This window comes from Girardinichthys multiradiatus, chromosome 12 (assembly GCF_021462225.1).
Source record: "Girardinichthys multiradiatus isolate DD_20200921_A chromosome 12, DD_fGirMul_XY1, whole genome shotgun sequence".
Classification (NCBI taxonomy): Eukaryota; Metazoa; Chordata; class Actinopteri; order Cyprinodontiformes; family Goodeidae; genus Girardinichthys; species Girardinichthys multiradiatus.
In genome coordinates, this window is record NC_061805.1 from 41,362,625 (window position 1) to 41,377,295 (window position 14,671).

At 41.0% G+C, this 14,671-nt stretch overlaps 1 protein-coding gene across 1 annotated transcript; it reads left to right on the forward strand.

The window, feature by feature from the left end:
• The first annotated feature begins 158 nt into the window (after positions 1-158).
• Positions 159-6,352, forward strand: bnip3la (BCL2 interacting protein 3 like a). Its single transcript, XM_047381099.1, has 6 exons — positions 159-294; positions 3,928-4,195; positions 4,300-4,381; positions 5,447-5,553; positions 5,653-5,802; positions 6,125-6,352. Exons 1-6 carry the CDS (start codon positions 243-245, stop codon positions 6,171-6,173), a joined length of 708 nt encoding a protein of 235 aa, XP_047237055.1. The 5' UTR covers positions 159-242; the 3' UTR covers positions 6,174-6,352.
• The last annotated feature ends 8,319 nt before the right edge of the window (positions 6,353-14,671 follow it).

A 14,671-nucleotide genomic window follows, 5' to 3' on the forward strand; every position in this document is an offset into this window, starting at 1 on the left:
ACTTGTCCAATGTTTGAAAGCACTCAATGCTATAATTACAAACCGTCTTTCTGTACACTTTCTAATGCACACATTAACCAAACACATTTTTGTGTGCATTATTTAACAAACGAGATTTACTTATTTGAGTAAACAAATGTAAAAAAAATAAAAAAAATGTTTGCCCCCTGCTGATCCCGAGACTGTCTCGACGCTGCGCCTGCGCAGATCCGTGTTGAGCGTTAGAACTATAGTCAACAAATATGTCCACCGCTCCTGCACCTCAAAACAATAACGAAGATCCGGGACTGCAAGGTAGGTCGTCATTGCACCTCGTACGTCTTCCTTAATGAATTTTACTATATATGTTCCTTACTAATTCGTGAATTAAAAGGGTTTTATGGTAAAAGTTAGAATGTGGATGGGATTTCCTTATCTTTTGGTAGAGATGGAGAACATGTTCTCACGTCACAACAAACTAGCCAATTGTGGCACGGTACACGGTGGATTGACACTTGAGCAGCCAATCACCATTAGAGGTCTGGGCTGGGTTTAGCTTTAGCCAAAATGAAAACAAGTTTGGGACAAAAGGCTTATTGAATATCCCGTTAGGCCCTTAAATGTGTTTCTTTAAAAATGCACAGGAAGGTCGCAGCTATTTGAAGACAATTATGTAAATATCCGTTTATTCAAACTGATATATTGCAACATGAAATGCCAATAAAGTCTGGTCGCGTTTTGCCTGCGGAAAAACAGCTCCATAACACTCGCATGGAAATATGAAACTAGGTATTTAGCCTTGACTGGACGCTCCATGAAGCGTCTGGGTAATAGGCTTTGCTTTGTGTGTCAGAAGGCAGCTGGAGCAGCTACATGTCTGGGCAGACTGGCTCCCAGTACCCGCTACAGTTATGCAAGACCCCATGAGAGCAGTGATGTCAAACTGATCAGATGTTCTGTCGAGCCAGCCTTAGTTCGTCCTCAACCCACATTTATTTAATTTCCAACTTGCTCAAAACGGGAAAGATGCGTCACAAGGTTTACTTGGTGTAGTCACACAAGCTGTGCATGCTTTAACAGATTACATAATTCTGTTTATGGGGCAGTGGCACAAAGACCTTGCTACCACGGTTCTGTTGATCCGGATGCCTCATGGCAGAGATGCACGCTTTTTACAAACGCATCTGAGTAAATCGGGATGTTATTGCAAAGGTTTGTTTTTTTCAGTATCTGTTTATATAACGAAAACTCATACATACAAAGAGTGATATATTTCAAGCGTTTATTCGAGTTTAACAACAAATGAAAATTCAGAAATTTATAATATTACATAAGACCAATAAAAAAATACCTTTAATTATGGAAAAACTGGCCTGCTGAAAAGTATGTCAATGTAGTGTATACACTCAGTACTTATCAGGGCCCCTTTTGCATGAATTACTGCATCAATGCAGCATGACATGGAGTAGATCGGTCTATGGTGCTGCTGATGTGTCCAGGCAGCTTCATTAACAACTTTTAGCTTGCTTGTAAGTGTTGGGTTTGGCATTTCTCATCTTCCACTTGACAATACTCCATCACTTATCTAGAAGATTTAGTTCAGGCGAGTTTACTGTCCAAATGCACAGTGATGCCATCGTATTAAATCAGGTTTTGGTACTTTAGGCAGTGTGGACAGGTGCCAAGTTCAGTTGGAAAATTAAATCTGCATCTCCATGAAGCTTGTCAGTAGAGGAAAGCCTAAAGTGATGTAAAACCTCCTGGTAGATGGCTGCGCTGACTTTGGACTCTGTAATACATACTGGACAAAACCCAGATTTCCACAACCTTGAGCAGATAATGAAGGAAACCCCATTCAGGAGTTTAGGTGGGATTTACAAGGAGTGAATGCTCGATGAGCATCCAGACACAGAGGTATCCAGAACAGAAGCTGTAACGGTTGCATTTAAACCACTCCTGAACCAGAGATAACCTCAGAAACAGATTAGTGGGCCTAGAAGAAAAAGGATTGGAATGTTGCTCGGGATCCAAAGTCCTCTTTTCAGATAAAAGTAATTCTTACATTTTATTTTGAAATCAAGGCCCCAGAGTCTGGCGCCGTGAAGAGGTACAGAGTCCAAGATCCAGTCAAAAAGTTTCCACAGTCATTGATGAATCGGGATCCATGGCATCTGACGGTGTGCTGGGGCACCTTTTTCTGTGCTATACTCAGTTTGCCATTTAAATATTTGGATACAGCATTCTGTGAACAGCCAGCTTCTTTAACAATGACCTTAAATGGTTTACCCTACTTGTGTATGGCGTCAGTGACTGTCTGCTGGAGAACTGTCAAGTCAGCAGTCTTCCCCATGATTACGTAGACCATAACATTTCTGTATAAAGAATTATTTCTTTAAATGGCCTTATATTCGAACTTTCTGAAAACTGAATGTTGGGCTTTAATTAGCTGATATAAACATTTTTAGTATAACACACTGTATGTGTTAAACTTTTCCATTTTAATGACCAAATGTAACTTTTTGATGATTTTATACAGGGGTTGGACAATGAAACTGAAACACCTGTCATTTTAGTGTGGGAGGTTTCATGGATAAATTGGACCAGCCTGGTAGCCAGTCTTCATTGATTGCACATTGCACCAGTAAGAGCAGAGTGTGAAGGTTCAATTAGCAGGGTAAGAGCACAGTTTTGCTCAAAATATTGAAATGCACACAACATTATGGGTGACATGCCAGAGTTCAAAAGAGGAAAAATTGTTGGTGCACGTCTTGCTGGCGCATCTGTGACCAAGACAGCAAGTCTTTGTGATGTATCAAGAGCCACGGTATCCAGGGTAATGTCAGCATACCACCAAGAAGGACGAACCACATCCAACAGGATTAACTGTGGACGCAAGAGGAAGCTGTCTGAAAGGGATGTTCGGGTGCTAACCCGGATTGTATCCAAAAAACATAAAACCACAGCTGCCCAAATCATGGCAGAATTAAATGTGCTCCTCAACTCTACTGTTTCCACCAGAACTGTCCGTCGGGATCTCCACAGGGTCAATATACATGGCCGGACTGCTATAGCCAAACCTTTGGTCACTCGTGCCAATGCCAAACGTCGGTTTCAATGGTGCAAGGAGCGCAAATCTTGGGCTGTGGACAATGTGAAACATGTATTGTTCTCTGATGAGTCCACCTTTACTGTTTTCCCCACATCCGGGAGAGTTACGGTGTGGAGAAGCCCCAAAGAAGCGTAAAACCCAGACTGTTGCATGCCCAGAGTGAAGCATGGGGGTGGATCAGTGATGGTTTGGGCTGCCATATCATGGCATTCCCTTGGCCCAATACTTGTGCTAGATGTGTGTGTCACTGCCAAGGACTACCGAACCATTCTTGAGGACCATGTGCATCCAATGGTTCAAACATTGTATCCTGAAGGCGGTGCCGTGTATCAGAATGACAATGCACCAATACACACAGCAAGACTGGTGAAAGATTGGTTTGATGAACATGAAAGTGAAGTTGAACATCTCCCATGGCCTGCACAGTCACCAGATCTAAATATTATTGAGCCACTTTGGGGTGTTATGGAGGAGCGAGTCAGGAAACGTTTTCCTCCACCAGTATCACGTAGTGACCTGGCCACTATGCTGCAAGAAGAATGGCTTAAAATCCCTCTGACCACTGTGCAGGACTTGTATATGTCATTCCCAAGAAGAATTGATGCTGTATTGGCCGCAAAAGGAGGCCCTACACCATACTAATAAATTATTGTAGTCTAAAACCAGGTGTTTCAGTTTCATTGTCCAACCCCTGTAACGTCTTGAGATATACTTGTAGGTCAGTACATTTTCATGTGAAGGATGACTCTGGTGTCAGCTGCGCCGTTGTTTGGGTTGCATCTAAAAAAAATAAACTTATTTTCCCTTTATTTTGGTATATTTATCATTGTGTTGTCAAGGCTCCTGGGTAGAGCTGGAGCTGAATGGCAATACAGGGGCAGAGAGTAGGCAGACCAGCCTGCTGACAACACCTGCTGAAGACCAAATCAATGCAAATGCAGGCATGAGTCAAAGTCTCCAGCCTTTAGAAGAGGCTGAAAGTGATGAAACCCTGATTGGAGGACTGGAGCATGTGCCGTCATCATCTTCTATCCATAATGGAGACATGGAAAAAATACTCCTGGATGCTCAGCATGAGTCCAGCCCGAGTAATTCATCCTGTGTGAGGTATGCCACACATTTTCTTTACTGTTGTCAGTAAAACATTGTAGTATTTCATTACAAAAATAAAGTTCTGCTTTTTTTTCCTGCTGTAACCAACACACTGACAGTCCTCACAGACCACCAAGTCCAGAGCAGGATGATGGCCAGATAACATTTGATGTAGAGATGTCCAGCCCAAGAGGAAGTCAGGTAGAACTACCTGGAGTGCCTAGCAAAAGTATTGACACCCCTTGAACTTTTTCACATGTTGTAACATTAAAACCACAAACTTTAATATATTTTATGTGATAGACCAACTGAAGGTTGGTCATCATTTTAAAGAGGAAGGTTGTAGTTTTTTGTTTTTTTTTTCATTGAAAATCAGATGTTACTCTGATAGCCCTAAATAAAATCCAGCTCAATCAATTGCACTATGAAGTGCCTAATTAGTAAATAGTGTCTACCTTTGTGTTATTTAATCTCAGTATAAATCCAGCTGTTTTGTAAAGGCCTCAGAAAACATCAGTGAAAAAAACAGCATCATGAACCTGCAGCAATACTTGTAAACTGGTCTACCCAGAAGCTTCCTCCCCAGTCTGACTGAGCTTAAGCTATTTTATAAAGGGAGAATCTGCAAAAAATACTCTGTTTTAGGCACAGCATTGTTGCCTTGCAGCAAGAAGGTCCTAGGTTTGAATCCTTGCCCGGGCTCTTTCTACGTGCAGTACTCTAGCTTCCTCCTAGTCCCAAAACAAGACAGTTACGTAAATTGGTTATGCTAAAGTTGACATTATTGTGAGTGGTGGATGCATGGTTGTTCTATGTGTCTCTGTGTTGCCCTGTGATGGACTGGCGACCTGTCCAGGTGTACACCACCTCTTGCTCAGTGACCTCCAGTCACAAACCCCCACATGACCTTGTAATAAAGGACAGGTATAGATAATGGTAAGTCTGTTTGATGTGTAAAATGGTGAGACTTGCAGTGAAAGGTGGTTCTGCAAAGTATTGACTCAGGGGAAGTGATACAAATGCAAGCCAAAATTTTTTGATTATTAGTTGTAAAGGTTTTAAAAAATGTGTGTCCTAACACTCTACTACCTTGTTTTACTCTATTACATAAAATCGCAATAAAATACAATAAAAGTTGTGGTTTTAATATGAAAAAATTCATGTGGTATGAAAACTTATGCAATGCACTGTTTCTATATGGTGAACAGTGACTCTGTAGACATTTCTCATCTTGTTTTCCACATGTTTTTGCTTTTATATTTCCAGTCAGAGGATGATACTGCAGACAAGGACAGAGAGGATGACATCTTGATGAACAAAGAAATAGATTGGGTGGCCAATTGGTCCAGTAGGCCTGAAAACATCCCCCCAAAGTAAGTAGACTGACAAATTCGGAATCTGCAGCCCATCAGAATATTTTCCTCAGTTGTATCAGAAACAGCGTTAACTGGTTGTGCGATTGTTCTTCTGAGGGAGTTCCACTTTAGACATCCCCGACGTTCAGGATCTTTGAGTATGCGGAAGAGTGGCGTCATGAAGAAAGGTGGCATCTTCTCTGCTGAATTCCTAAAAGTTTTCATTCCTTCGCTGCTTATCTCACACATGCTGGCTCTTGGCCTTGGGTAAGGCGAAAATTGCTGTTAGGGATTTTGAAATGTTGTTTTTGTGCTTAACTGGCTTTTGCTGTTTAGGTCATGGAGTAAACTGTATTTTCTTCGACAATTAAACTCTTCATGAGTGGTTCTGACTAATGACCAAAAGAAAACAACGTAAATGATATACCTGTCTTAGAAAAGGCCATTCACTGTAAGGAATAAAAAAATAAATTTAAATCACATATGCAACCTACCTTGTATGGATAAAGTTACTTACCTTAATTTTTAATTATTTGTTTTGTATTTTCAAAAATATTGATCAGTTTGACGTTTGTTGATTTTATTTTAGGGTGTACATTGGGAAAAGAATCGCTACAGCCGCCACCAGCTCCTACTGAGCAGAACATGAAGCAGTGCCTGGGTGTTCTCCTGTCTCCAAGCCTCCCAAATGCCTCCTGTAGTCCAGCTCTCACTGTCTGCATCTGTCCTACACCCACATTTTTCTTTTCCAGTCTGAATTAAGTGGTGTCACATTGTAGGTGTAGTCTTACTGATTATGTGGTTGACACTGATGGGGGTGGGGGTGGGGTGGGGTGGGGGGGGGGGGGGGGGCATATTGAATATGCAAGTCACTAGCTTGAATCTAGCTCAGAAATGCTAGCCGGGGACTTTATGTCAGGGGGTATCAAGTTGAAGTTTCCTTTTGTGTTCTTGTGTTAAAGCATATCTGGTTCTTCTCCTAAGCTATAGGCATTTTTTAGGTATTCTAAAAAGAAGAAAGTATGAAATATCTTTTTTGCATTATTACTGCAGTATGAACTAACTGACTCTGGGGAACAGAAGATACTTTGATAGCCTGGGCGATTTTGACCTTAAGGTCCCCTTCACATCAGATTACGACCACCCTACAGTCTCCAGGATCTCCAAGATCATTTAATGTCGCTAAATTGTGGCAAATTTGGAAAACCCAATTTTACTGTGAAGGACCACATTAATTCACTGTGCTCCTATTAATTGGAACATTGGTTTTTCTGCTGGTTTCTAACCAGTGCTATTGCCTTGGACGTTATCTGCACTAGGATGTCTTTTTAAAATCTGCAGAATTTCCCTATAACTAATGGAGGTTTCTGCATCCCTGCCGTCAGATTTAGCCTCACATAAATGAATAAACAACATCAGGGCTCTGACCAACTTCTTAGCAGCATGAGAGGATGCATGTGAGGGCTTTTCTGTATAGAGTGCTGCCCACCACATATTGCACAGTGATTTTACCCCGTTGCAGCACTTTGTCCACATATCTCAGTGAGTGCAGTTAGAAGGAATCATGCACAAAACATAAAAAATATGTATTTTTCACTGATTGTTCTAAACTATTGTAAAATTACATTATAGCCCCATTAAGCCTCTGCGCTCACTTTTTCCTGCTCCGCACTAAATACGATGCCAAGACAGCTCTTTGACACCGTTTCGTATACGCTCTGCAGATTGAACTACAGCCTGAAAAACTTGGATCTTTGTTTAGCCAAATATGTGCAATTTGGAGGTGTGTTTACTTCTCTACAGCAGGGAACCCTTTTCCAGAGTAAGATCTGTGGTTCCCATGGAGCAATTGCAACTTCAGTCTTTTTTAAATGCTCTAAACAGTCAGTTTTGACTGACTCTCATGATTCATCACGCATAGTGGGGACTGCTCTGCATTCTTGATACTTCCTTAAACACTTTTCAAAGATCCTGTAGACACGATTAATATACTGGTTGATATTTAATGCTGGGGTGCAGTCTTTGTCTAGTGTGAACAGGGCCTTAGTTTCAAGGTGCAGTGAATTGCTGTTAAGAACTGAATGTTGCTGCACAGCTTGGATTATTTCTGAAATTTCCCACAATTTTGAGGATGGAAGTCGTAACCCCCTGAGGGCTTTTATTTAAAACTTTGTTTTCTTAAAGGGGTTGCCAAGCTTAAACATTATCCTATTATCTAGAACCAAAATGTTACTATAAGCTATAAGGGTATTATACCAGGCCACATGGTACTTTTATGTATTTTAGCTGACATATCCCTTTGTTAAAACATAGGAGCAGTTGCAAAGTGCCAAACTATTATCTTTCACCACTGCACATTGGTGTCTTATCTTAGGCTTTCTGACTTGTTTTATTTACAGGTCCTTCTCAAAATATTAGCATGTTGTGATAAAGTTCATTATTTTCCATAATGTAATGATGAAAATTTAACATTCATATATTTTAGATTCATTGCACACTAACTGAAATATTCCAGGTCTTTTATTGTCTTAATACGGATGATTTTGGCATACAGCTCATGAAAACCCAAAATTCCTATCTCACAAAATTAGCATATTTCATCCGACCAATAAAAGAAAAGTGTTTTTAATACAAAAAACGTCAACCTTCAAATAATCATGTACAGTTATGCACTCAATACTTGGTCGGGAATCCTTTTGCAGAAATGACTGCTTCAATGCGGCGTGGCATGGAGGCAATCAGCCTGTGGCACTGCTGAGGTCTTATGGAGGCCCAGGATGCTTCGATAGCGGCCTTTAGCTCATCCAGAGTGTTGGGTCTTGAGTCTCTCAACGTTCTCTTCACAATATCCCACAGATTCTCTATGGGGTTCAGGTCAGGAGAGTTGGCAGGCCAATTGAGCACAGTGATACCATGGTCAGTAAACCATTTACCAGTGGTTTTGGCACTGTGAGCAGGTGCCAGGTCGTGCTGAAAAATGAAATCTTCATCTCCATAAAGCTTTTCAGCAGATGGAAGCATGAAGTGCTCCAAAATCTCCTGATAGCTAGCTGCATTGACCCTGCCCTTGATAAAACACAGTGGACCAACACCAGCAGCTGACACGGCAGCCCAGACCATCACTGACTGTGGGTACGTGACACTGGACTTCTGGCATTTTGGCATTTCCTTCTCCCCAGTCTTCCTCCAGACTCTGGCACCTTGATTTCCGAATGACATGCAGAATTTGCTTTCATCCGAAAAAAGTACTTTGGACCACTGAGCAACAGTCCAGTGCTGCTTCTCTGTAGCCCAGGTCAGGCGCTTCTGCCGCTGTTTCTGGTTCAAAAGTGGTTTGACCTGGGGAATGCGGCACCTGTAGCCCATTTCCTGCACACACCTGTGCACGGTGGCTCTGGATGTTTCTACTCCAGACTCAGTCCACTGCTTCCGCAGGTCCCCCAAGGTCTGGAATCGGCCCTTCTCCACAATCTTCCTCAGGGTCCGGTCATCTCTTCTCGTTGTGCAGCGTTTTCTGACACACTTTTTCCTTCCCACAGACTTCCCACTGAGGTGCCTTGATACAGCACTCTGGGAACAGCCTATTCGTTCAGAAATTTTTTTCTGTGTCTTACCCTCTTGCTTGAGGGTGTCAATAGTGGCCTTCTGGACAGCAGTCAGGTCGGCAGTCTTACCCATGATTGGGGTTTTGAGTGATGAACCAGGCTGGGAGTTTTAAAGGCCTCAGGAATCTTTTGCAGGTGTTTAGAGTTAACTTGTTGATTCAGATGATTAGGTTCATAGCTCGTTTAGAGACCCTTTTAATGATATGCTAATTTTGTGAGATAGGAATTTTGGGTTTTCATGAGCTGTATGCCAAAATCATCTGTATTAAGACAATAAGAGACCTGAAATATTTCAGTTAGTGTGCAATGAATCTAAAATATATGAATGTTAAATTTTCATCATGACATGGAAAATAATGAATTTTATCACAATATGCTAATATTTTGAGAAGGACCTGTAGATATGTTTAGCTATTTTAATTATGTACATGTGAAAATAATTTAAGCTGTGACCTGTCCCATGCTATGAACACCTCTCAACATTGTATAACTTGTTTATACATTGATATTAATGCATATTATATCTTCTGCATCGTAGCAGTGTGAGTATTGTGTTTTTGCTCAGTTGCCAGAGTTGCATAAATCACAACAGAGGAGGATATTTTATCATCTCATCTCTTCTGAAAGTGTTCTCATTTTATTGTTGCTTTCACTGTACAACAATTTCACCTTATATATATTAAATCTAAATCATGTACAGTGTCTGTGGACCATCCAGTACGATGATATAGGAATCATTTATTGAGGATAATGCATGCATTTCTGTATGTTGATGCTAATTGCATGGCTCCTCTGTCGATGGATTATAACCATATAAAAAATATAAGTTATAATGTACAAAATTGTCATTTTTGGTTTAAATTCTAGGCTTCGATCAGTGATTTCACTTGCCAACTTGGCAGAGTTTTTACACCATATGCCTTTCCTGACATGACGCAAACTTAGCCCAATACGCCACCACTGAGGGTGCTTAAACTTGGCAACTCATAAACCGAATATTCGGTCCTAACAGACTTATGTACAGTATATCTGTGTCCAAAAAAAGCATTTTGGAAATCAAAGTGTTTTCAGTACACATTAACTGATATACAGGTCCTTCTCAAAATATTAGCATATTGTGATAAAGTTCATTATTTTCCATAATGTCATGATGAAAATTTAACATTCATATATTTTAGATTCATTGCACACTAACTGAAATATTTCAGGTCTTTTATTGTCTTAATACGGATGATTGTGGCATACAGCTCATGAAAACCCAAAATTCCTATCTCACAAAATTAGCATATTTCATCCGACCAATAAAAGAAAAGTGTTTTTAATACAAAAAACGTCAACCTTCAAATAATCATGTACAGTTATGCACTCAATACTTGGTCGGGAATCCTTTGGCAGAAATGACTGCTTCAATGCGGCGTGGCATGGAGGCAATCAGCCTGTGGCACTGCTGAGGTCTTATGGAGGCCCAGGATGCTTCGATAGCGGCCTTTAGCTCATCCAGAGTGTTGGGTCTTGAGTCTTTCAACGTTCTCTTCACAATATCCGACAGATTCTCTATGGGGTTCATGTCAGGAGAGTTGGAAGGCCAATTGAGCACAGTGATACCATGGTCAGTAAACCATTTACCAGTGGTTTTGGCACTGTGAGCAGGTGCCAGGTCGTGCTGAAAAATGAAATCTTCATCTCCATAAAGCTTTTCAGCAGATGGAAGCATGAAGTGCTCCAAAATCTCCTGATAGCTAGCTGCATTGACCCTGCCCTTGATAAAACACAGTGGACCAACACCAGCAGCTGACACGGCACCCCAGACCATCACTGACTGTGGGTACATGACACTGGACTTCTGGCATTTTGGCATTTCCTTCTCCCCAGTCTTCCTCCAGACTCTGGCACCTTGATTTCCGAATGACATGCAGAATTTGCTTTCATCCGAAAAAAGTACTTTGACCACTGAGCAACAGTCCAGTGCTGCTTCTCTGTAGCCCAGGTCAGGCGCTTCTGCCGCTGTTTCTGGTTCAAAAGTGGCTTGACCTGGGGAATGCGGCACATGTAGCCCATTTCCTGCACACGCCTGTGCACGGTGGCTCTGGATGTTTCTACTCCAGACTCAGTCCACTGCTTCCGCAGGTCCCCCAAGGTCTGGAATCGGCCCTTCTCCACAATCTTCCTCAGGGTCCGGTCACCTCTTCTCGTTGTGCAGCGTTTTCTGCCACACTTTTTCCTTCCCACAGACTTCCCACTGAGGTGCCTTGATACAGCACTCTGGGAACAGCCTATTTGTTCAGAAATGTCTTTCTGTGTCTTACCCTCTTGCTTGAGGGTGTCAATAGTGGCCTTCTGGACAGCAGTCAGGTCGGCAGTCTTACCCATGATTGGGGTTTTGAGTGATGAACCAGGCTGGGAGTTTTAAAGGCCTCAGGAATCTTTTGCAGGTGTTTAGAGTTAACTCGTTGATTCAGAAGATTAGGTTCATAGCTTGTTTAGAGACCCTTTTAATGATATGCTAATTTTGTGAGATAGGAATTTTGGGTTTTCATGAGCTGTATGCCAAAATCATCCGTATTAAGACAATAAAAGACCTGAAATATTTCAGTTAGTGTGCAATGAATCTAAAATATATGAATGTTAAATTTTCATCATGACATTATGGAAAATAATGAACTTTATCACAATATGCTAATATTTTGAGAAGGACCTGTACACTCACCGGCCACTTTATTAGGTACACCTGTCCAACTGCTCGTTAACACAAATTTCAATCAGCCAATCACATGGCAGAAACTCAATGCATTTAGGCATGTAGACATGGTCAAGATGATCTGCTGCAGTTCAAACCGAGCATCAGAATGGGGAAGAAAGGTGATTTAAGTGACTTTGAACGTGGCATGGTTGTTGGTACCAACGGGCTGGTCTGAGTATTTCAGAAACTGCTGATCTATACTGGGATTTTCACGCACTACCATCTCTAGGGTTTACGGAGAATGGTCCAAAAAACAGAAAATATTCAGTGAGTGGCAGTTCTGTGGGAGCAAATGCCTTGTTGATGCCAGAGGTCAGAGGAGAATGGCCAGACTGGTTTAAGCTGATAGAAAGGCAACAGTAACTCAAATAACCACTCGTTACAACCAAGGCATGCAGAAGAGCATTTCTGAACGCACAACATGTCGAACCTTGAGGCGGATGGGCTACAGCAGCAGAAGACCACACTGGGTGCCACTCCTGTAATCTAAGAACAGGAAACTGAGGCTACAATTCGCACAGGCTCACCAAAATTGGACAATAGAAGATTGGAAAAACGTTGCCTGGTCTGATGAGTCTCGATTTCTGCTGCGACATTCGGATGGTCGGGTCAGAATTTGGCGTCAACAACATGGAAGCATGGATCCATCCTGCCTTGTATCAACGGTTCTGGGTGGTGGTGGTGTAATGGTGTGGGGGATATTTTCTTGGCACATTTTGGGCCCCTTAGTACCAGTTGAGCATCGTGTCAACGCCACAGCTTACCTGAGTATTGTTGCTGACCATGTCCATCCCTTTATGACCAGTGTACCCATCTTCTCATTGTTACTTCCAGCAGGATAACGTGCCATGTCATAAAGCACAAATCATCTCAGACTGGTTTCTTGAACATGACAATGAGTTCACTGGCCTCAAATGGCCTCCACAGTCACCAGATTTCAATCCAATAGAGCACCTTTGGGATGTGGTGGAACGGGAGATTCGCATCATGGACGAGCAGCCGACAAATCTGCAGCATCTGTGTGATGCTATCATCTCAATATGGACCAAACTCTCTGAGGAATGTTTCCAGTACCTTGTTGAATCTATTCCACGAAGGATTAAGGCAGTTCTGAAGGTAAAAGGGGGTCCAACCCCGTACTAGCAAGGTGTACCTAATAAAGTGGCCGGTGAGTGTAATATAATGAGAGAACAAGGAGATAAAGCTCTGTTTTCATTATTAATGTGAACATGTTGATCTGACCCAGTTACAGCAGCAAGCTTTTAAAAGATTGCTTAAAAAATATTAACGATAAAACAAGTAAGTGCAATCTAGTTTTTTATGATCGCAATGAAGATATCGATTTGTGATCAACCTTACGTTTTCTCACTCGCATTCTTGTTTTCATCATCACATTTTCCCTACCACATGTGAGCTTAGGCTTGTTGACTAACATCTATTCATCATGTTTGTGCCTCAAGGAGAGAAGATGCCATTTAGCTGACCAAATATATTATTTTCATTTAGAGCAGTAATGCATGACACTTGAAATATAATAGTCTACCAAACATTTCATATGTTTGCGATGTTGCACACATTGATATTGTGTAGACAATTGGAATTTGCTATATCTGTGCAGCTCTACTTTGGACCTTGTGTTTAAGCAACATTTGAACTCCTGATAAATGTTATCTCATTAAATCTTTCACATACTGAGTACTGTAGAATCTGCTTTGATGGAGATAATGCTACAGCGTTTGAACAGAAAACAATTAAATACATTTTTATCCTGATTACTGCTCATCAATGCACAGATCTCATTAGTCTTCCAACTTGCTGCTAAAACATGATTGGGTTTGATGTCATTGCCACATCTATTGCTGAATTCAAGTTGTCTCGGACGTTGAAGCCGGGATTGATGTCACACCTCAGCTGGAAGTGTTGCATTTTGGAAAACTGGGATTTGCTATTTGTTTTGGTGCCAACTTTTTTCAGCAATACATGCTAATAACAATCCATTTCTCTCCATTCTGTGAGTACAAACACGAAAAGGAACATGGGGATATTTGACCCGATACAATCAGTGCAAACAGTAGTCTTTATATTCCCAGCCATGTTGGATACCAAACCCAGGGTTCTTCCAACATCAGGAGGCTTTGTTTTCTGACTGGGAACTCAGTTAATCCAATTTTAAAACACAGAGGAGGCACTATAACCTATAACCGATACTAAAATTTCTTCTGATTGTCAAGTAAAATTATTTCTAGTTTAATCACAGAACTCTAGCTGTGATCATTTAAAAAGGTCTTGAGCAGTATTTAGAATTTCTAAACCATTACTGGACTAATTTTCTATTAAATACAAAACCATTTCTGTTTATTAACCCAATCAGATCTATGAATCATTCAGGCTATGAAAAAAACCTTTTAAATCCATGTCAACACGAAAATGGCAAAAAAACGATTTAACATGGGATGCTTAGGTATTTTGTTACTAGTAGCCTGTCACAAAGATTCAACTAGTTCTCATTTATGTTGTTAAATATATGAAAAAAAGATAACGTCCGTTAACTTGCAGTTATTACAATTTTAATAGCCAGAATTACTTTATCTATAATACCTAATAATTTACCTATTGTGTGACTTATGACTGTCACATTTTAGTTAACAGGCATGTCATATTATTTCCATTTTCCACTCCTCCCATCTGACAGACAAAACTTTCACTATTTATAAGGCCTCCAACAGGACATTGGAGTCTTATTTCATTTTAACCCATAAAACTAGAGACATTTTATCAAAATGAAAACCAA